General features: G+C 43.8%; 2 protein-coding genes across 3 annotated transcripts; both read left to right on the top strand.

Moving 5' to 3' along the window:
- The first annotated feature begins 3747 nt into the window (after nucleotides 1–3747).
- LOC146237937 (malate dehydrogenase, cytoplasmic-like) lies at nucleotides 3748–9756 on the top strand. The gene is made up of 9 exons (XM_084686183.1): nucleotides 3748–3905; nucleotides 4713–4811; nucleotides 5020–5116; nucleotides 6091–6266; nucleotides 7427–7549; nucleotides 7698–7874; nucleotides 8542–8655; nucleotides 9023–9112; nucleotides 9300–9756. Exons 1-9 carry the CDS (start codon nucleotides 3903–3905, stop codon nucleotides 9420–9422), a joined length of 1002 nt encoding a protein of 333 aa, XP_084542309.1. The 5' UTR covers nucleotides 3748–3902; the 3' UTR covers nucleotides 9423–9756.
- Nucleotides 9757–10536: 780 nt separating this feature from the next.
- LOC146237938 (UTP--glucose-1-phosphate uridylyltransferase-like) lies at nucleotides 10537–20023 on the top strand. Of its 2 annotated transcripts, none has more exons than XM_084686182.1 (10): nucleotides 10537–10748; nucleotides 12305–12420; nucleotides 13664–13771; nucleotides 17234–17419; nucleotides 17631–17764; nucleotides 18008–18305; nucleotides 18603–18800; nucleotides 19049–19291; nucleotides 19393–19497; nucleotides 19604–20023. In XM_084686182.1, exons 2-10 carry the CDS (start codon nucleotides 12322–12324, stop codon nucleotides 19709–19711), a joined length of 1479 nt encoding a protein of 492 aa, XP_084542308.1. In that variant the 5' UTR covers nucleotides 10537–10748; nucleotides 12305–12321; the 3' UTR covers nucleotides 19712–20023. The 2 variants fall into 2 exon arrangements, with proteins under 2 accessions (XP_084542308.1, XP_084542307.1); XM_084686181.1 differs by lacking the exon at nucleotides 10537–10748 and adding an exon at nucleotides 11140–11453.
- Nucleotides 20024–21049: the final 1026 nt, after the last annotated feature.

The following is a 21049-nucleotide window of genomic DNA, read 5'->3' on the forward strand; positions in this document are numbered from 1 at the left end:
GCAAATAATGACTGTGGAATGCCAGAATTCACCTTCCAGTCAAGAGTCACAGTCAACCCCATGTGAATTCAGACATAACAAGTAAAGACATGCTGATTATGTCAGCTGCATTTCCTTTGCATCATATGACCTAAATGTCTTCACTTTGTTGTTGGAAGATAAAATATGTCAGGATAGTTTACAGGTGAGAGTGTATTTACGTGCATTTTGTCATCAGATATAAAATTCCAGATCGGAATTTTGATAAAAGCAAACGTTTCCAGAATGGCCTTGACAGATAATTATTGGCTCTTCACTTAATCATAATTTACAGCCGTTTCAGGGTGATCAACTTTGTATCATGCAAGTAGCGCCCTCTGCTGGTACACAGCTGTCTGGTTTCAGATCATGCTTCGATTCTCAATGACATCAGTCATATGTATGCTGCCTAGTCATTTTTCTATGGACACTGATCATACTAAATAACCACATTGACTAACGAGCATCAATGAGTTGGATAGAAAACTCTAAACAGTACAACAGTATCAACAACAGTTCTGTCATGAACGGATTGTGATCTGACGGCATAGGCGGAAATCCCGGGGGGGACAGGGGCCACATGACCCCCCCCCATCCTGGGAAATATATGATTTGTCCCCCCCAATAAATCACTGTAAACGTATGGAAATCAAAATTATATTCATAATATACATTTAACATATTATAATGTAGGCTCTGTGTTACAGCAGTCATTTTGGTGTCCCCCTCAGGAATTGCTCTTGAGAAAATGTTAATAGAAATTAACAAAATAAATTAATAGCAGATTTTCGCCACTGTCTGACGGATATCAGTGTGTGTCGAGATAAAACATTTGGCGCATCGTACAAGCATGCTTAGGCTTACTGCAACTGCAATTGTATATCATCATGTCCTCATGTGACTCATACACTGCTTATGGATGTAGCGAAGTCACCAAATATGTATTCTCCACCCCATGTCCAGTCTTGGTTACTACATTGCATGTGCTATGATCAATCACCACAAGATTACAGTGCAGTCAATCTATTTCTGTACACTAAAGCTTATTAGCGGACTAGACTGCGCTGCTTGTGACTGTGAGCAGGGTGGGTGACTCCCCGGGTGAGAGTGATCGAGACCGGATGCAGGTATAACTGCATAGCGCTGATCGTTTTTTGTCCTCGGGGCTCACGTTTCTTGACGTTATCGCACCGTTTTCACGGTACCCGAGTCTCTGACTTGCCTGGCTGGCTACCCTCAACTCTATTCGACTGAACTCATAACACAGGACGAGCGACACAAGTCCTCACAATGTTAACTTTGTTGACAGGAATGTATTTGGTGGTGCAAGCGGCATCATCGCAGGTAAGACGGTCCTCCTTGACTACTCGAGCATAGACCTGTCTGAAAGTCAACATGTCATACGCATTGTTTTCTTTTTGTAAACACTTGGAACATAACATTTTATAACGCATTATTTAGACACTTTGTTAGATTACATTTGCATTGGAATGCATGTTGCGTAGATTAAAATACATACATCACAGTCGTCATCTAAGGTATCAAGCTCTAAGCCCTCTGATTCATTATGTATACGGACGTCCTCAGCGGTGCAGTGTGACCTTATCATCATTAATTCATGGACTACCCCAACTGGTCAGATAGTGTTTGGTTGAGGACAGAGGTGCCTATTGCAGATTAGCACCATGGACAGCTCCGTGCACCCTAGGGGTGCAACCACAAGGGGGGAGTTGACAGTTTTCGCTCCCCAGATATGCATAATGTTAACTCATGGTAACAAAGTCTGGCCTAAATGCAGACTGTATTATGAGACCATTTCTGATAATGTCACTTCTTGCACATTGCAAGAACCATTGATTTGGCATCTTCAGTGGAAGTGGTTTATGGAGGATTAATCTAATTAATTTTTATTTGTATGGCCCTTTTTAAACAAAAAGAGAGCTTTACATACACCCATACAACTGCATATAAACCTAGACCTTCAAAGAAGAGGACAAAGACAAACTCAGAGAGAAAAATGGAAGAAACCTTTGGAGGAGCAATGCAACGAGGGATTGGAGAGACGGTTGGTGACACAGAGTGGTGCAGACCATAGACTGGACACAATGTAATGTTATAAGATTATGCAGCCCAGAGCAGAGATGGAAATTAGATTTTTCAAATGGATGCTGAAACAGATATCAAGAGTTCTGAGCATTTTCAGCCCCCCGCATTGGCGCTAGCCAGTTTAGGCAGTGGTCCGCCATAGGGCTGGAAAGTAGGGATGGAGATTTGAACTGATTTCACTATTCGAATAGTATCCAAAATTATTTTCGAATATCCGGATAATCTATTTTATTAATGTGGTTCTGTTATGTAATTAGCCTGACGTGACGCAAAGCATACAGTAAACACATGAACCACCACACATTCTGGCAATACTTGGGACTGTTAAACTATTAGATTAAATAAGGGTTGAATAAAGAAAACAAATGAAAGATCCATTTATTAACATGACGAAAAGACAATGAACTTGAAAAAACGCTGCGTCTTCAGCCTATAGGCTCTTAATTTGTCGGAAAAGCGATTAGCCTATTATTATGTGAAATAAAAAGTAGGCAACATTGGACTAAATTAAACACATTGGATATCCTCCATAAAAACGAAAGACACACAGAGAAATATTGCATATTAACTTGGATATTAACTTGGAACCGGAATCCTAGGATACGGTGCGCCACCACACATTGCGAACATAAACAGACAATTACGCTAGCTCTACATGGCTACTGGTAAGAAAATAAATAAGCCACAACTGCATCAGCCATACGCATTTTTATTCCGGAGAATTAGCATGTAAACATGCTCAGGGGAGAGGCTAGTACGGAGTCGATTTACGAGCAGGCCGGCGTAGAAAAGACTGCAGGAACTGAGGTTGTTGCGTGGTACTGCTTAGCCAGGACACTATGCTTCTTGTAGCGCCAAATGAAATGAAAGGAGACTCGCAGCAGAATGCAGGCGTTCATAAGTATTCGAAAAAAGTATTCGAATACTAACTTACTTTAGGATATCCGGATATTCGATTAACCACGCCCATCCCTACTGGAAAGCATATGAACAGCACAACACCACAGGTTGACAAGGTGTGGGCAGAAAAGAACTGGGAACTGCTTGGTCCATCATAGGAGACTTTGGAGACTAGGGCCAATGTTGGCAGACTGTCGACCTGGCAGATGTGTACAGCTCAACCTGCGGGGTGGGGGTGAGAGGGATTGGTAAAAAAATAAATAATATTAAGATAAGGGAATGTGGAGGAACAAATACCTTTTACAGTAACAATGAGAGTGAGGTCACCACTAATAGTGTTCTAGTTTTGTATCTGTTCTTAGTTGGATTGTTATTGATTAGATGGAATAGGTGTATCTCATTGAAAAACCCTATCTTTACATGTTAATGCCACTTTTTTGTGGCTGATCGAAAAGTTGTGTTAAATCTATTTTTCCTCTGACTAAACAGGCTATGAGCAACCAATTTGTGGGGTGATATTTTATGCTGGTTGAACAACCCTAAGCGTCAGTAAAGGATGCATGTTAAGATTTTTTGAACGATGCCCTTTTCTTTTTTTTCACCGTTTTTAGAACCTTCTTCCATAGATGGTAACATTGGGCGTGGTTAAGCGACAGCGCTGAAGCGGGTCTTTATGGGCAATGTGTTCTATTTCTGGAGTAGGGTGGATAAAAAGACCAGCATTAGTTAGCATTCAACTACAGATCCCAGGCAAGGCTAACATCGAGTGCTGCTCTCGCACGATATTTCAAGGCAAGCACAGAGGTGACCCTTCTGTCTAGTCCGAAGAGGGAGAGTAGTTTCTGTTGTCGTGGAAGATCTTCTGTCTTAAGCTAAATATGGTAAGATGGATGCATTAATGATGGTTGTTTTAAAGGTGCATTCAGCGGGTCACATAAAAATAAGTGGCAATTCTCGAAACTATTGTTCCTTTGTGTCTACCAATTTGCTGTTTTTAGTTTATGTTTGACATTGGATGGAACGCAGCTAGCTTGCTAGAATCATCGCTTTACTGTACCGGTTTTTATTGAAGCTATTTGCTTCCTAGTAGCTAGTAGCACTACCCTTCATACATTTTTGAAGGCCAGATATTTGCCTTTTGTCCAGCTATATAATCGAATGAACTAATGATGCTAGTTGACTGCGTAGTGAGAATTCAGAGTTGAAGTGATGCTTGAATCTATCAGCAGTTAGCCTTTCCCATACAAAATAACCGATTATGTTTCCACTGTTTCACGCTTGCTGTTTTTACGGTTGTCACCTTTGTTAGCTACAAACAATGAACAGTGGCGCGTGACATGCGCTAAAGATTGCATCGTCATCTTTGATACATTAATTCATTCAAGTTGCATGGACTATCGAGGATTATAGCTACTAAAAATAACAACTGCAATTTAAAAGCTACACCCATTATATTAATATATTTACAAAACGGGAGTGATAATGCTGTTGTAGGCTATTGCACCATTGTGCTCAGTGCAACTGTCGACCAGTGTGGGTGTTGAAATTTTATACAAAAAATACATAATCAACAAAGCGGTCTGATGCAGTTACTGCCGCTTCATGTGGTGGTTACAGCGATGTAGGTCATCACCGCAGTGTATGACATTCGGATGGTGCAATTTTCTTCCAATGTCCTTTTTTTGCAGGCCGACCCAATCCGTGTTCTGGTGACTGGCGCTGCAGGACAGATTGCCTACTCTCTTCTGTACAGCATTGCCAAGGGAGATGTCTTCGGCAAGGACCAGGTAATCTTGATTTACAGTTATATAAACCGCTATCACACACTGCAAGCAAATCAGCTGTCCTCCAGAAACCAAGCAGATGGATGTTGTAATATGTTTGTTACATAAGAACGTGCCTGAATAATACATGGATGCATTTGCTGCCCAACACTGGGGGGGGTTTAAACTTCCATTGCACAGTCATCACTGGTTTTGCATCATCGATCCCCAGCCTATCATCCTGGTCCTGTTGGACATCCCTCCCATGTTGCCAGTCCTGGAGGGGGTCGTGATGGAGCTGCAGGACTGTGCTCTCCCCCTCCTGAAGGGTGAGGTGTGTGTGTGTGTGTGTGTGTGTGTGTGTGTGTGTGTGTGTGTGTGTGTGTGTGTGTGTGTGTGTGTGTGTGTGTGTGTGTGTGTGTGTGTGTGTGTGTGTGTGTGTGTGTGTGTGTGACTCTGGTTTAGTATGTTGAGTGAGAACATATGCACTTCTTAAACATGGAACATAAAGTTCAGGTTTTTTTTTGGGGGGGGGGGGTTAGGGTTAGGGGGGGGGGCATGATTTATCTGTAGTGGATCATCTCACCCCATCTGTACCATATTTAAAATGCTTAGCATGGAGTGGAAGTTTGTGGGAGTGTCGGCAAGAAGGCCTCCTATTGGTCTATTTTCAAGGCCCCTAAGGAATTTTCAACCAATGCTGGAAGTGGTGGGACAACAATAGGGGGGGCGGTGTTTTCCTGGCATCACTTGCACCAATGAGTAGCAACCGACTGAAGTTCATTCTGATAATAATCATTTAAAAGCCATAGTTCCAACATCACTTATCAACTAAATCTACTGAACTGAGTGTGTTAAGGTAACAACACACTGAATTCCCCTGATACTAGTGTGCCTTACGTAGGCCTAATGTGGAATATTGCCTTAACATGGCTTCCTGCCAAGAGAGTTCCCATCTCATTAATTCACCTCCATGATTATACTGCATTTAGATTACCATTAGGCTCAATGGAGGTAACCTTCAACATGTATACTCTGCTTTAACTAAAGCATGGGTCTATCTCTATTCAGTCTTAAATGACTTTCTAGTCGACTCGTTGTGTAAATAGGTTGTAATGTAATATGTTAAGAATGGCATTGTCAACATACTCAAGAGTCTCATACACACCCCTCATCCTTCCTTTAGAGGGGTTTTGGGAGTAGAAGGGCAATGCGTGTCAAACGCAATGCAGGACTTCTCAATACAAATCATAGATCGAAAATCTGAAGTTTTCCCTTCTTCCACACCCCACCTTTCCCACAGAGGTCATCCCCACCGACAAGGTGGAGGTGGGCTTCAAGGACTTGGACGCCGCCATCTTGGTGGGTTCCATGCCCAGGAAGGAGGGCATGGAGAGGAAGGATCTCCTCAAGGCCAACGTGGCCATCTTTAAGACCCAGGGAGCCGCCCTGGAGAAGTATGCCAAGAAGACTGTCAAGGTGCCGGCCTGCCTCTTGTCTTGTCTGTGTGCCCAGACGCCACTGCAGCAGTGCGGCCACTGCACCTGTGTTTTGCTGAGACGGTCAATAAATATTTGAAGGACATGAAGGCACAACAGTACCACAAAGAACAGGTTTAGCTGGAAGCTATGGTTACCAAAGGCCTTCAGGGATCATTGAAGCATTTTAGTGAGGCTAAAGGTTTCTTAATCTCTTCTTGCTTTTAAGGTCAGGGCTTGGTTGGAATCTAAGAGTTTAGTGATGAGAATGCACCCAGAGGAAGTGAAACTGATTCCACATCTCTCCTAAGATGACCATAAAGTATGACCAAACTGCTTTGGTTGCTTTTCTTAACCAAATTGACAGGGTTCAAGATTGGGTTCCAGGCCTTTTCTTGTTACAATGCACGCCCGTCCACTAGCAAACATATCGAGGCAGGTTTTCCCTCATGGCAGAGCTGTAAGCTAGTGAGTAACAGCTAGATTGCAAAGCCGGGGATCAAAGTTTCTCAATGTGTAGTGTGTACATACTTTCAGTTGTGTCACATGGTCCTCCACACAACCCTACGTCACGTGACAAACGAGGCTTCCTCTCCACCTTCTCTGAGGCTAAGGATAGACATTTTCCTTTTAGGAATGTTTCAAAGACGGCTAAGAGAACATAGACAACCAATGCCTGTTCTAAGTGCTTATGGTGCCAAGTCTCCTTGGCACATGAGCATGGTGTGCGATTGTTGGAGACACAGCGAGATATAGACCCAGCAATCCCTTTAAATTAATCTCATGCTTGACCTTGATTTATAGCGGAATGTGGTCTGTCTATGTGACTGCTATTTCGGCTATTTTAAAGGCTGGCTCTGTCAGGAAAACAACATTTTCCTTGGCAATGTTATTGCCATATTTTATTTGCAAAACAAATATCACAAATAATTCACAGTTACACTCTGACGTGTGGATAAACCAGTGTACCTTGTACAGTCTATATCTACACAGTGTACAAGAATACATGGCGCTAAATCTGGTTTGTTTGTCAAGATATTGTATCTATATCTACTGTCTTCCATGATAAGAGGACATGGATGCTGTTGTGAAAGAACAGTTTCTCAGTCTCTCCCTCAAACCTCTGCCCTCCCCTCCATCCCTCCCCTTGCCCTCTCTCAGGTCCTGGTGGTGGGGAACCCAGCCAACACCAACTGCCTGGTTGCCTCCAAGTCTGCTCCCTCCATTCCCAAGGAGAACTTCTCCTGCCTGACTCGCCTCGACCATAACAGGGCCACTTCCCAGGTACATGTGGGTCACACACACTGATTCATGCCTGTTCTCTTCACAGAAAATGTAAATGCCTTTAAGGGTAGTTCCATGTACGTCGGTTTACAAAAAAAAACAATGGTGAAAAAGAAGGTATAACAGCTGCACGTCTCCCTGCCCGTAGGTGGCGATGCGCTGCAGTGTGTCTGCTGACAAGGTGAAGAACGTCATCATCTGGGGGAACCACTCCTCCACCCAGTACCCCGATGTCCACCATGCTAAAGTCAACATCCATGGCAAGGAGGTGTCCGCCTTTGACGCGGTCAAGGACGACAGTTGGCTGAAGGGAGACTTCATCTCGGTCAGTTTCGCGTCATTGACTGGCCTAGTTTGTCTGGTTCTGGCTAGAGTATCGTTTGTGGTCTTACCGTATCTGATGATCAAAACGAGTCTGTTCTACTGAAATACTTTAGAACGATGCACTTTTTGAATCTTGATCTTCTACTGTACATTTTGTAGGCACTATTGTATTGTATTAATATTACTTTTGTACATCACTTTGGATAATTGCATCGGCTAAATGAATAAGATGCAAACAATTGAGATGTTTAACTGGTGCAATGACGTCTCGTAGGTGACATGTTGATGTTTTCCTCAGAGACCTGCGTATCTTATCACTCGCGTGTTTACTTTTGCCTCATTATCACTCGTGTCTTTATCTGAACTTTGGGCTTTCGCTGTGAGGGGGGGTCTCCGTGAGCGATTCTGGTCCAGGGTCATGTTCTCTTTGCAGTTTGTAACGATGGGAGTTACTGATACGCTTTCTCTCTTATCTTCTCTCTATCCTGTCCCTTTGTTGTTTGTCGTCTCCCCTCATTTTCCCCTTTTTTTCTCTCCCTCCTCTGGCTTTCTTCACCCCCTATTCACATCCTCCTTCCCCCTCTCCTTTTTTTTTGTCTCCCTGCTCCTCCCCCCCCCCCCCCCTCTTTTCACTCCATGTTTCCTCCTCCTCCTCTCCTGGACTGCAGACAGTGCAGCTGCGCGGCGCCGCCGTCATCAAGGCCAGGAAGCTGTCCAGCGCCATGTCTGCAGCCAAGGCCATCTGTGACCACATGAGGGACATCTGGTTTGGCACTCGTGAGGTCAGTCAGGGTGCCGGCTTGGGGTTGGACGTTTGGGTAGAGTGGTTAAGTTGGGGTAAAGGCAGGTGGTGTGGTAGCATTTGGGTATAAGAAAGACCAGGAGTTGACACACCCACCGCAAAGAAGAACCAATCTGTGATTGTTTGATATCATGTCCTCTTTCACTGTGTTTGGAAAATATGAATTGTGGTTATAAGAAGACATTTTATTTACTTAAATTTAAGTATACTTTCAAAAACAGTATAAACGGGTGCTTTTTTCTAGTTTTTACAACATAAATCGTATTGTTTGTGATGCCTAAATTGAATTATATTGAATTTTCATCAGCGGAACGAACAGTTTTCTGATGTAAATAATTGTCAAACAGGGCGAGTTCATCTCTATGGGAGTGTATGCTGGTGGAAACTCCTACGGAATCCCTGAAGATCTCATTTACTCATTCCCTATCCACATCAAGGTAGGCTTCAAATGACTAGTAGGGGGACAACAATTTTAACACTGCGCTGAAGTAGTGAAAATGAAATGTATAACGCCAAATCTTTATAAGCTGACAACTGTTATTTAATGTCTGCAACCACAACCTACCAGGAATGGATTCCTTTTAATATTTCCCCTCTTCGATCCTCCGGTCCTCTTCTCCACAGAACAAGAGCTGGACAGTGGAGGACGGGCTGCCCATCAACGACTTCTCCCGCGCCAAGATGGATGCCACCGCCGCCGAGCTGGTGGAGGAGAGAGACACCGCCCTGTCCTTCCTGTCCCAGTGACTGGCACCACCCGAAGACACACAGCAGCATCAGCACTTAGACACCCAGAAACCTCCTGACTCGCGGCTGTAAAAAAAAAACAAAAAAACAACAACCTCATCGTCCTTCCACTCTTGCGTCCGTGACATGCCTCTTGTGTGTTTTCCTCCCCAGTATGTATGTGTGTTTGTGTGTGTGGTCCAACAGTTGGAGATTAACTCATGTAATTACTACATTCGCAACTTGGCTTTGTAGGAAGACACTTGAAGAATGTCCTTTCGGTAGATGGTAACGCACAATAGTTGTCCAGAATGTGTATTGGAACGTGCTATCCAACAATAAAACAAAGACAAAACTTGCTGTGGTTAGTGGTGGATCATGGATGCCGTGTCTTAAACTTCAAGCTTTTTAAGTGGTCAACAATAAATGTATATTTTTCTAGGGGATTAATACCTTTCCTAAATCCATCTATACACAAAGACAAGAAACTCACATGTAATTGTGAATAATTTAGCCTTGATTTGTAGTTAATTAATGGTGTTGCTTAAGTATTTCATGTTGAAGATAAGAGTAATATATGTTGATCATTTAGTGTTCAAGCCCTTCAAATTTCTGCATTGTATCCACTAATTGTCAGCGTATTCTGTAGAGTGAACTTAAAAAGCCACAAGAAAAATATTTATTTCCCTTTGAAAAGTAATTTCCCTTTTGTTAGGTATTGTATTCAGTTTTTAAGATGGTTGCTGTGCATTAAATAAACATTCGTAGTTAGGCTTTAACTTTCAACCACAGGTAACGTGCAGTGATAACACCACACGGGGGCAATGTTAAGTAAACATAAAAATGGGCAACAAGTAGTGAACGGTTTAAAGACAACCCAAGCCTGTAATGTCTGTAAAGAAATTAATAATCGATTATTTTAGAGTCATTACATTGATGAGATGACAATATTAGCTTTACAACTTTAAAGAAAGTTCAAAAATTATTTTTGAGTCTTGAATGACCGACTCTAGCTCCACCCACCTGAATTACATTCTGATTGGACAAAACAGGGTTTTACATTATTTGATTGGTTAACACAATTACCAATCCATGCTGTCTCTCACCGGCATGTCAAGAATCCAAGTACGACATTTCCGTGTTTAATTGGGCGTATAAATGCTTGCCATAACCTCTAGAAGTGGTCCAAGGAGCCTGTGTAAAAGAGAAAAATACGAACGAGAAAAGCGAGAAAATCGCACTTTTTAAATTACTAATTTGTCTGACAGAGTACTGTCTGAAAACAAACTAGGTAAAGTAACCAAGCACCTTGTCCTTGGAGTTAGAGGATATCAGTAATTGTGTAAGGTGGGTAGCCAATGCAATCTAACGGCCGCTGACTTGTATGTTGCTTGAGAACGTGCTTCTTGTGGAATTATGCTGCCCATAAGCTGCTCATGCTATATTATATTGCAGAGAACAGCATGGCAACCCATTGCACCTTGTGTACGAGTGTGCTGAATGTACTGTTTAAGTATGGCCGAGAATACCGCCCCTTTGACAATGAAGAAAGTCAACATGGAACTATCCAACGGCCGAACAGCATTGTCATTAAGGGGTGGATCATTTTCACGTAGGCAATACAACAGTGCTGTGGAACCCCATGAACTCGTCAAATACTGTTTATGCCCTTATATTTGTGACGTGTTGGGGGGGGGCGTGCTTTATAAATAAAATATGTATTTATATGATTACCCCCTCTTGCCTCCTGCCTTCCAAATAATACCGACCAAACAGCGCAAACTGCATACCAATTGGCAACACTTTGCATAGGTGCATCAGTCCACCTCTAGGAGACGTGGGCAAACGTTACATTTCTGCAACTGATGGAGTGTCGAATTGTTTCGTGGACTACTTATTTCTGGGCATCTCATTAGGAATGATTTGCTCTATACCCAATATTAGACTGTAATACGAAGATTGTCAGGACTTTTTTGTGGGGTGTTTTGTGCGAGAAAACCTTTACGGCTAAAATTTTACCTTAATATCCCAAGATGTCACTTACCGCCGCTGGTAAGTTCTATTGGGTAGTATTATTTATGCATTATAAGAGTAACTATTCAATTTGTATGTTTTTGGTAGATAGACGCACAACAATTTATTTCATTTGACATGTACAGACAAAGTTATTTAATTCAGACTTTGCTATGATTTAGTTTCCAGCTTTTTTCATCCTTTGTGTCGTGAGATGAATACTGATTGTGTTCTCACTGTCACACAACACCATGATTGGCAATTTAATGGAAGTTGCATTTCATCCACACAAAGCTGTCAAGTGCTTGCATGTATTCTGTAATCAAGTTTACTGTTATTGTGTTGAGTTGAGTAGGCCTTGGAGTCAATGGGTGAATATTTAAGTTAACTTTTAAGTTCGGAAATGGCACAAAGAAAATGGTTTCTTTGTGTTTCTTTTAAGAAACCAACAAACTATGTGAAATGAAAAACATCTTCAAGGACTCAAGTGGATTCTTAAAGGGATACAAAATACAGCACAGACATAATCACATAGTGGAGATGACAATTTACATAATTTTGCACATTTTATTCATGCTTTGCATTTCCACGCTATAAACAGACTCAAAAACGTTCTCCTGAATGAAACAAAAAGCTATTAAGATAGATTGAGTAAACACACAACTGAAAATATCTCTCTCCTGTCCTGTTATGTTGGGAAACTAAACAAAATCCTTCCCATTTCCTCCCACTTTTTTCCTCTCACATTCACACCTCCCTCCCTCCCTCCCTCCCTCCCTCCCTCCCTCCCTCCCTCCCTCCCTCCCTCCCTCCCTCCCTCCCTCCCTCCCTCCCTCCCTCCCTCCCTCCCTCCCTCCCTCCCTCCCTCCCTCCCTCCCTCCCTCCCTCAGATCTCAGTAAAGGAGCCATGTCCGAGTTCCAGGAGAAGATGCGTCAACAGCTGGAGAGCTCCATGCACAAGGAGCTGGAAAAGCTAGGGGCCACCACCATGGGTGCCGAGGCAGAGGTGGGCTCGTCTGGGGGCCTCTTACCACTCCGAAAACGTTATTGTCCAATCACATTAACATGTGACCGAAGAGGGCTGTCTTTGATGAGAGCTCAATAGCGGAGGGAGGACTTAGTGCTACAATGTAGTGTTTGGGGGTGGGCTCGGTTGGGTACGTGTATCCCTCCACGTCTGCTAAAAGGGAGGATGTGTTCTGGTCCCTGGAATGTACCCTTGGGAAGGTGAATGACCCATGGGTCTCTTCATGGGTCCCTCTCTTATACTTACACACGTTTTGATTTCTCAACTTGGACTCTGCCTTGCTGTTGCGTTCCCTCCCAGCTGTTTGGCTTGTTACCCCATCGTGGTTATTCTGCACAGGAGGTTTTCAGTTACATCCATACTTTTCTCACTGCGGTCGAAAAGCAATAGGATCTTTCCCGGCTTGTGAGCCGTACTCCAATTACCAATCCAATACGTGCTATTTACAAACACCTCATTTGTTTGAATGGAACAAACTTATCAACTGCCTCTGGAAGCAGTTAAACGGCTGTATTTAGGTTGCTGATGCATGCAAAAAAAGAAGAAAACAGCAGCGTCAATCACAGGTTTGAGCCAGCCATTTCTCTGCAGGAAGGTGTGGGTAGTTGATTCCCACTTTAATGTCACCCTGCACCCTGTGTAAAAGCAATTCAAAGTTAAGCTTCTATCTCTCTCTGTAGATGTAGAGGGGGGGGGGGGCTGTGCAATTAAACACATGATGAAGCCCAGAGGCCACAGGAACAGGTAGAGCACATCAACTGGGTAGGAGTGCTAATCATTATCCTGGCGGTGTTTACCAATGCTGTGGAGTGCAAAGCCATTAAATGGAGGTCAAACGAAGGATGGTGGCAGTAGTTTTGATTCTGGGAGTGGGCAGGGGAAGATTAAAGGCCAGACGGTTGCATGAAAGCAGACACGCTCAGTTACAGACGAGATAAGACAGTGAACATCATTATGAGATTATTTAGTCTGGTTCCACAGTTATTTCCCAAGTTGGCCCCTTTCAAATGTATTAAGCCGCACTGTATAACTTTTTTAAAGGCATTTTTAATGATGTTTTGACTCCAATCATTATTTCGTCTTGTACTAGGCTGTGTTGTTTATCAGGACTCTTCCTAGGCAACAAATCCTAAAGACCTGCAATAAGGAGGCCATGTCTATTTAAAGGGGCTCGGAATGTGTTTTGTCTATCTAAACCGATCTTTTGACCTTGCTGTTACAGATATCCAAAAAGGACTTTGAGGGTTTCAGAAACCTCTTCCACAGATTCCTCCAGGCAAAGGGACCCTCAGTCGACTGGGCCAAGATCCACAGACCCCCAGAGGCTTCGGTGAGTCACTTTACACCAAATACCATAACATACCAACAATCTATGCCGTTAATCATCCTACGACATGAGTGTCTCTGGTCATACTAGCGCGAGGAAGTTTCAACACTTGATTCTCAACCTAAGGTTTATCCTTTTGCGAGGGATGGATCGTGAATCATCGTAACTCATCCAAGGAAAACACAGTTTAGAGAAACAGTTCTAGGTCACATACCTCACTCTGAAACAGTGAACGTGAAACAGTATGTCATTGCATCTCTGGGCCAAATGGCTGTGTTCTTAGTCAGCCCGCCCCCTTCCTCCCCACTCCCCAGCTGAGCAGATGGGGAACGGCGCGGTGTCTTTGAGCCGGTTGAGATAGACAGGTCAGAGGCTGTCCAGGGAGTAGTCATGTGACGACACTCGACAGGCGGTGAGTGCTGGGGGGGTACCGTGGTCCTGTTTGCCTGGGGAGAGACCTGGACAGAGAGCCCAGTGTTGGGTTCCCTTTTCTGGGCAGACAGCCAGAATAGGCCCCACTGACCCCCCCCCCCATCAGCCCCCAGCTGAGTGGACCATGTGAGTTGGACACAAACTCTGAGCGTGATGGTGAGACAAAAGAGAGTTATGCTGTTAGGATGTGATGGTTGGTGCATGTGGTGGAAATTGGCATAGCTAAGAGGGTCAGGGTGGCTGTTTGAAGCTTCAGCGTCAAAGGACACACAGTAGCACTGATAGCGGTTTGAGCTAGTGTGCGCCATTTGAAACAGAACGGATTTGAGGGAAAGGACGGATAGCAGAGGAATGAACCAGCCACCCTGAAGTCCGATGACAAATCGACATCTTTCCCCAACACCAAAAAGCCTCAGAGATCCAGTTCATGTATTAAGATGTATTAACGCACACGGATGGCCCGAGGCCCACAGCAGGCTATGTACTGTATGTGGGTCTATGTGTGAATGGTCGCTTGTTCTGTGCCAGTTTGTTTGTAACCCCCACGAGCCTGTAACAGGGATAGGAAGCAGGACCTCTCAGTCCGAACCAATCTAGGTAACCAGATACAAGAACAAAGTGTATAAAGACTGTTGCCAAGCCATTTATCACGTGATTGACATTTCACTACCTCTAAGTCTCACCCCCCCCCATACACCATTTCTACCCCATGGTTCCCAAAATACCCGGCACACAGAAGGTTAACCCTATGAATAGCCTGATCCCCCCCAGCATTGGAACGCCAGCCTTGAGGGTGTGGGAGTTGGGCTTGGCTGACATTTGTATTCTCTGGTAGTGTGCACTCCAACCTTAGTATGTTACACTGCAGGGGGCGTCTGCAACGTAACAGTGCCATCGTTTTTTGGGGGACATGGGTCACAGTTCGATTTGGGTCACAAGTTTGGCAATTGCAAAACCTTATCTTGAACATCTTGACAGGATTGCTTATAGGAAAAGTTACCTTGTTTATCATTGAGTTCCAAGCAATCTTAGTCTGTTTGGAGCAGTGCTTTTTTTTCTCTCATGGCCGCCTTCGTTGTTAAGCCTTTTTAGCCATTGTAGTTATTTTGAATGGCTTTGATAAATATATTTTCCATGTACAGATAATAAGACTCAAAAATGTTAAGTGTGATGCAAGAGTGATGACTGCAATGAAACCACACTCTCTAGTCCAGCATATAATGAATGCTTTAAAAAAAAGTTTAGGCTATTTAATACTTTTAGTTAATTATGATGTTGCCAGGAAACACACAGAGGAGGAAAATTATGTTACACCTATTTTTTAAATACCAGCCAATCACGTTGTAACTGGTACACATGAACACAATTGTGTTCTATGTATCATGATTTCCTTTGGTCCACTTTAAGAAGGCCTTGGGCTTATTGCAAGTAGTAAAGGAGTTCAAGTGTTTTATCACGTATTCAGAAGACATGAAACTCCCAGAGGATGACAAAGGCTCCCAGGAAGCCATTCTCTACAGCCAGAGCAACCAAGGGAATCCATTCGGTACTTCACTTGATTTTAAGCAAATACTTTTTTCATGGAATATGTAGAGATGAATTGAAGAACCAGTGTACATTCAGTTCCAATCTGTGACATTGAGAGGGAGAAGGTTCTTTTCATTTTATACTTATGAAAAGGTGTGAGCCAGGAGGAAGATCAGGTCTGCTTGTTACCATGCCAACGCTGACATAACACAACTCTCTCCAACAGCTCAGAAAGTGTGGAGTGGAGAGGTGTGTGCATGTGTGCGCTTATTCACACATTTATCTGCATGTGCTGAGGTTGGCAGATGGGAAGGAGTTAGAGGAAGAGGTTAGGATGATGCAAGGTAGTGAAGGGGTCAACGTTTGAGGACTGACTGATTGTGTGTTGCTCCTATGACTGGATGCCGGAAGAGGTAGAGTTGTGAATGTGAAACGCACACAAGCTATGTTCACCCATCTTGTTTTGTCCCCCTAGTCGAAAACCTTTCAGCCTTTCATTAGTTGGCTGCTCAGGGCTAGAAAAGGCCAAAGGTTTCAATGTCCCTTCTCCTTGTCCCAGGGTGACCCCCCTAAAGGGACCTCCCTGTTCTAGCTGTACGTTGTGAAAACTGGGAATTTTGGCAGCTGTATAACTTGAAAGACTTGTTTTCCCATTGAGGAGAAAATTCATGTTTATATGTATGATGTGTTCTTGTGTTACTTACTTGGAGCATCAAATCGCTCTTTCAGATAGGTCCTTTTGTTATGTTGTGCACAGATGATAATGATAAACCTTACATAACACATAGGCCTTTGAAGGAGTCTTCTTTAAAGACCCATATTTTTCATTTTATTTCAACTTATTCACTAACTCAGCTAGCTATTTAACGACGTGAGCACGGGAAAACAGACTTGCATAAGAGTTGCCTGAACAGACTCACATTTGTCTTTTCTGCTATTTAGCCAAAGACTACAACTACTACTACTACTACTACTACTACTATTATAAAGTCTACTTTGACACAACGGACATAGCCCTAGGTCCAAAACACATTACTTCAGCCTGTGTTGCAGCCTCTCTCTTTCTCGAGGAGTGATTCAGGGGGCCTTAGTCTCCAAGTAAAAAACGGTGCTTAATTCCACAAGCTCTTGGTTTAGACAGCTGTCGCCATGGCTGCACTGCGTAGCAATGCTGCTTAATAGAGTCAGGAGCTAGTGTGTCCCCAACCCTTCCCCCATCCACACACATTAACCCTATTCAGAACTAACGTTGGTGCCCTCTATTTAATTCCAGCATGCACAAAGACATGAACTCATGCTAGATGTTTTTCTGTTTTACAAACAGAAGTATCCCAATTTGAGCCCAGTGTCCTAATCAAGGTTAGCATAACCACTTAAATAATACACTTAAAATTCTCAAACCCCAATCGCCGAAACAGGATTTGCCCCCTTGTGCTTTGGTGAATAATTAAAACCGTTTTCTTTCCTTTTTGCCAACATTTCAACAAAACGTCTTCCCTTGTCCAGATCCAGCCCTATGAAGATATCAAATCCAAGGGTTTGCCAGACAGTGTGGCGGCCAGTCTTAACAAGCTGGTGGTGGTCAAGCTCAATGGAGGCTTGGGGACCAGCATGGGATGCAAGGGCCCCAAGAGTCTCATCAGTGTCCGCAATGAGAACACCTTCCTTGACCTCACCGTCCAGCAGATTGAGGTACGCTCGAAACCTGAGAGAGCACCCCATCCTAGCTCCGATGCCAACATCTGCTCAGGAGTAGTGTGCTCAAAAAGGCATCCCAAATCACTCAGATTTCCCCTCGAATCTTCCCTTACTGCGTAAGCAGATCCCGAAACGTTGATGTATTGCAGCGAAACGATTCGATGACGCGTTAAGTTGTGTATCTCTTCCGGTCTCCGCCCCTCAGCACTTGAACAAGACCTTCAACACTGAAGTGCCTTTGGTCCTGATGAACTCCTTCAACACAGACGAGGACACCAAGAAGATCCTGCAGAAATACGCACATCACAGGGTGAAGATCCACACCTTCAATCAGAGCAGGTGACGTGTATACATCCACAAACATACATGTACATAGATATATACACGTCTGTGTGTATATTTGAATGTGGTCCGTTCATTTGTTTGGGTGTTTGAGACCAACATTATGCTCTACTACTATACACTTTCTTCTAAATCTCGAATTGTAATATCTGGGGATTGTAATATCTCGGACTACTCTTTCCTCAATGACACGTGCCCACTTCCTTTCCAACCTTGCCCTCTCTACCGCCTGCCCTGCAGGTATCCCCGCATCAACAAGGAGTCCCTGTTGCCCATCGCCCGAGATATGAGCATGACCGGGGAGAACAGCGAGGCCTGGTACCCTCCAGGTCACGGCGACATCTACGCTAGCTTCTACAACTCCGGCCTGCTGGACAAGCTCATAGCGGAGGGCAAGGAGTACATCTTTGTGTCCAACATCGACAACCTGGGGGCCACGGTGGACCTGTTCATCCTCAACCACCTGATGAGCCAGCCGGCCGACAAGCGCTGCGAGTTCGTCATGGAGGTCACCGACAAGACCAGGGCCGATGTCAAGGTGATTGAGAGGGGGGGGGGTGGATGTGCCGTAGGAACTACAGGTGTTTAAAAGACGCTGGGAGACAAACCGTTGAAGGATGTCAGTTAGGAATGATGGATACCAATAAGTGACTAGGAGATTGTGCCTTTAGGGAAATCAAGTTAACGCTCTTGAATACATACCTGCAGATGTTTCTATTTCCATTTGGAGTGGCAAAGATGCTTGAACTCTGTCGGAGCAGTCTGTGGAGTTCCTGCAGAGGGGTAAAAGAGTATGTTTGTTTCATGTCTTTTGTCATCCCTTCGTACCCCACAGGGCGGTACTCTTACCCAGTATGACGGCAAGCTGAGACTCCTTGAGATCTCCCAGGTGCCCAAGGCCCACGTGGACGAGTTCAAATCGGTCACTAAGTTCAAGATCTTCAACACCAACAACCTGTGGATCTCACTGAACGCCATAAAGAGGCTGCACGAGCAGAACGCCATGGACATGGAGATCATCGTCAACCCCAAGGTGAGAGGGGACGAATATATTTGAGTCTTATCAACAACCACAGTGGCAAAGACTGACAACAGATGTTAGTTGAAATACAGTGAAGTAAAAGCCTGTCGTTTTTTGTTCCATTGTATTCCATTGCGACAAAGAGGTCATCCTAGCATATCTCAGTTAGCCCAGAGGCCCATTAACTTCATTGGGCTTACATCACACGTCTGACTATCCCTACAAAAAAACGGTGATATAACGGGCATCCTCCTGTTCAGACACTAGACGGAGGCCTGAACGTGATCCAGCTGGAGACGGCCGTTGGCGCCGCCATCAAGTGCTTCGACAACGCCCTGGGCGTCAACGTGCCCCGCAGCCGTTTCCTGCCCGTCAAGACCTCCTCCGACCTGCTCCTGGTCATGTCCAACCTCTACAGCCTCGATGCCGGCTCGCTCACCATGAGCAAGAAGAGAGAGTTCCCCAGCACGCCCCACGTCAAACTGGGCAGCTCCTTCACCAAGGTAGCCTTCGCTACTGAGTACCTGGATATGGTTGCGCACAGTAATTGGTTGTGCGCCACAGTGCCAGTTTCAATGTTTACTTTGTTGTTTTATGCTTGTAGGTCCACGATTACCTGACCAGATTCGAGAGCATCCCCGACATGCTGGAACTGGACCATCTCACAGTGTCGGGAGACGTCACCTTTGGAAAGCAAGTCTCTCTCAAGGTAAAGATTGTCTCCCGGTTCACCGTGAGTAAGGTGGGATATGTCTGTGTAAAACTGTGATAGTGTAGTCATTTACCAACTTATTGAATGTCTTTAACTCTCACAGGGCACGGTTATCATCATCGCCAATCATGGAGATAGGATTGATATTCCTGCCGGAGCAGTGCTGGAAAACAAGATTGTATCTGGCAACTTGCGCATCCTTGACCACTGAGGTCTTCAGAACCTTTTCAGACACACACACAAGACTCAAGGCTAAGTGTGAGCTTGTTTGTAACAAATGCAAGGACTGTTACAGAAAGAGAGACCTACAGATTTGAAAGAAAATATCAGTGTTTGACACAATTATCCTAGTCCTCGGCCCATTAAAGGGGACTGGTTATTTCTCTCTAATGCTGTGATTGGGTACAACATCACACGCAACACTTCTGAGGCTGTTACATGGTTGTGTGATTCAGATCCGAGTTTCAACGTTTGACTTACCACTTTGTCTCCAATTATAATAAAAGTGCATTTGAATATTCTATATTTGTATTCCTACATTTTTTTACGCGCCTCACAACATAATACGTGTACTTAAAAATGAATGACGCTAGAAACAATGTATATTCTGGATATGGTAATATGCTGTGTGTTATGTTAGGCAAACATGTGCCTAATTCTGAACAGGTGCAATCTAATTGCATGTGTGAGGACAAGCTGGAGTTCAAAAGACCCTCTTCAGATTAAACATTTGGTATGTATTATTGCTTTTATTTGAAGCAAAAGATGTGTCCATCTTCAGTGGAACACATTCTTGCTTGCCTGGCGGAACAGAATGTAAGCACTCATCTATTTTTTGTTGAAATGTAGACCGTCCAGGGTTTTTGTCAAAGTAAATAATAAACAATTGAGGAACTGCACCATCTACATGCAAACTGACTCAAATAGTCAAACATGAAGTCAAATATTGTGAAATTGCACCTTATCAATTTTATTAGTTGTAAATTTTAATTTACTGAAGGACAATTAGATCAATGTAGTTTTTACAGGTTACAAAAACTCCAGAAGCTTTACAGCCAATGAATCATTGGTCATTGACAATGATAAGTGGTCAGAATACTGGTCTTATTAGAATTGGGCAGTGTTGGAAAATGCAGCCTATTTTGTAAATAGATCATTCCCATCAGTTAAACCTTCATAACCCTGTTAACTGGCCACATGTTGAAATTTGGCAATGCAGAACACATTGATGTTAAACTCATGTTACCAATGTAGCAAACCCATCATGTACGTTTAAGTAAAACTGTAGCCTATAGTTTAAGTAAAAATCTCTGTGGGAACTTCAGGTGAGGACTGTTCTTCCCTATGTGGTCTTTGGGGTTTGCAAGTTGCCTAAAAAGGAAAACAAAAGGCCTCAACCCACATTTCTTGCACAAACAATAGCACAAGGCAACTATTACCTGTTACAGCTGCACTGTAGCTATATACTGTAGGCCTACTTAACTTACCAATGTTCCACCGTTCTAAAATATGAGGCAGACTAAAGCTCGTCAGCTATGGCAGTTCAGGC

This window comes from Hypomesus nipponensis, chromosome 21 (genome assembly GCF_054491055.1).
Source record: "Hypomesus nipponensis isolate SF chromosome 21, ASM5449105v1, whole genome shotgun sequence".
In the NCBI taxonomy this organism is placed as follows: domain Eukaryota; kingdom Metazoa; phylum Chordata; class Actinopteri; order Osmeriformes; family Osmeridae; genus Hypomesus; species Hypomesus nipponensis.

Excerpts from the sequence above, each read along its gene's own strand:
- LOC146237938 (XM_084686181.1), top strand. Across the intron at positions 17,765-18,007 it reads CACACCTTCAATCAGAGCAG|GTATCCCCGCATCAACAAGG; the intron begins GTGACGTGTATA and ends CCTGCCCTGCAG. Across the intron at positions 18,801-19,048 it reads AGATCATCGTCAACCCCAAG|ACACTAGACGGAGGCCTGAA; the intron begins GTGAGAGGGGAC and ends CCTCCTGTTCAG.
- LOC146237937 (XM_084686183.1), top strand. Across the intron at positions 5,117-6,090 it reads TGCTCTCCCCCTCCTGAAGG|AGGTCATCCCCACCGACAAG; the intron begins GTGAGGTGTGTG and ends CCTTTCCCACAG. Across the intron at positions 6,267-7,426 it reads ATGCCAAGAAGACTGTCAAG|GTCCTGGTGGTGGGGAACCC; the intron begins GTGCCGGCCTGC and ends GCCCTCTCTCAG.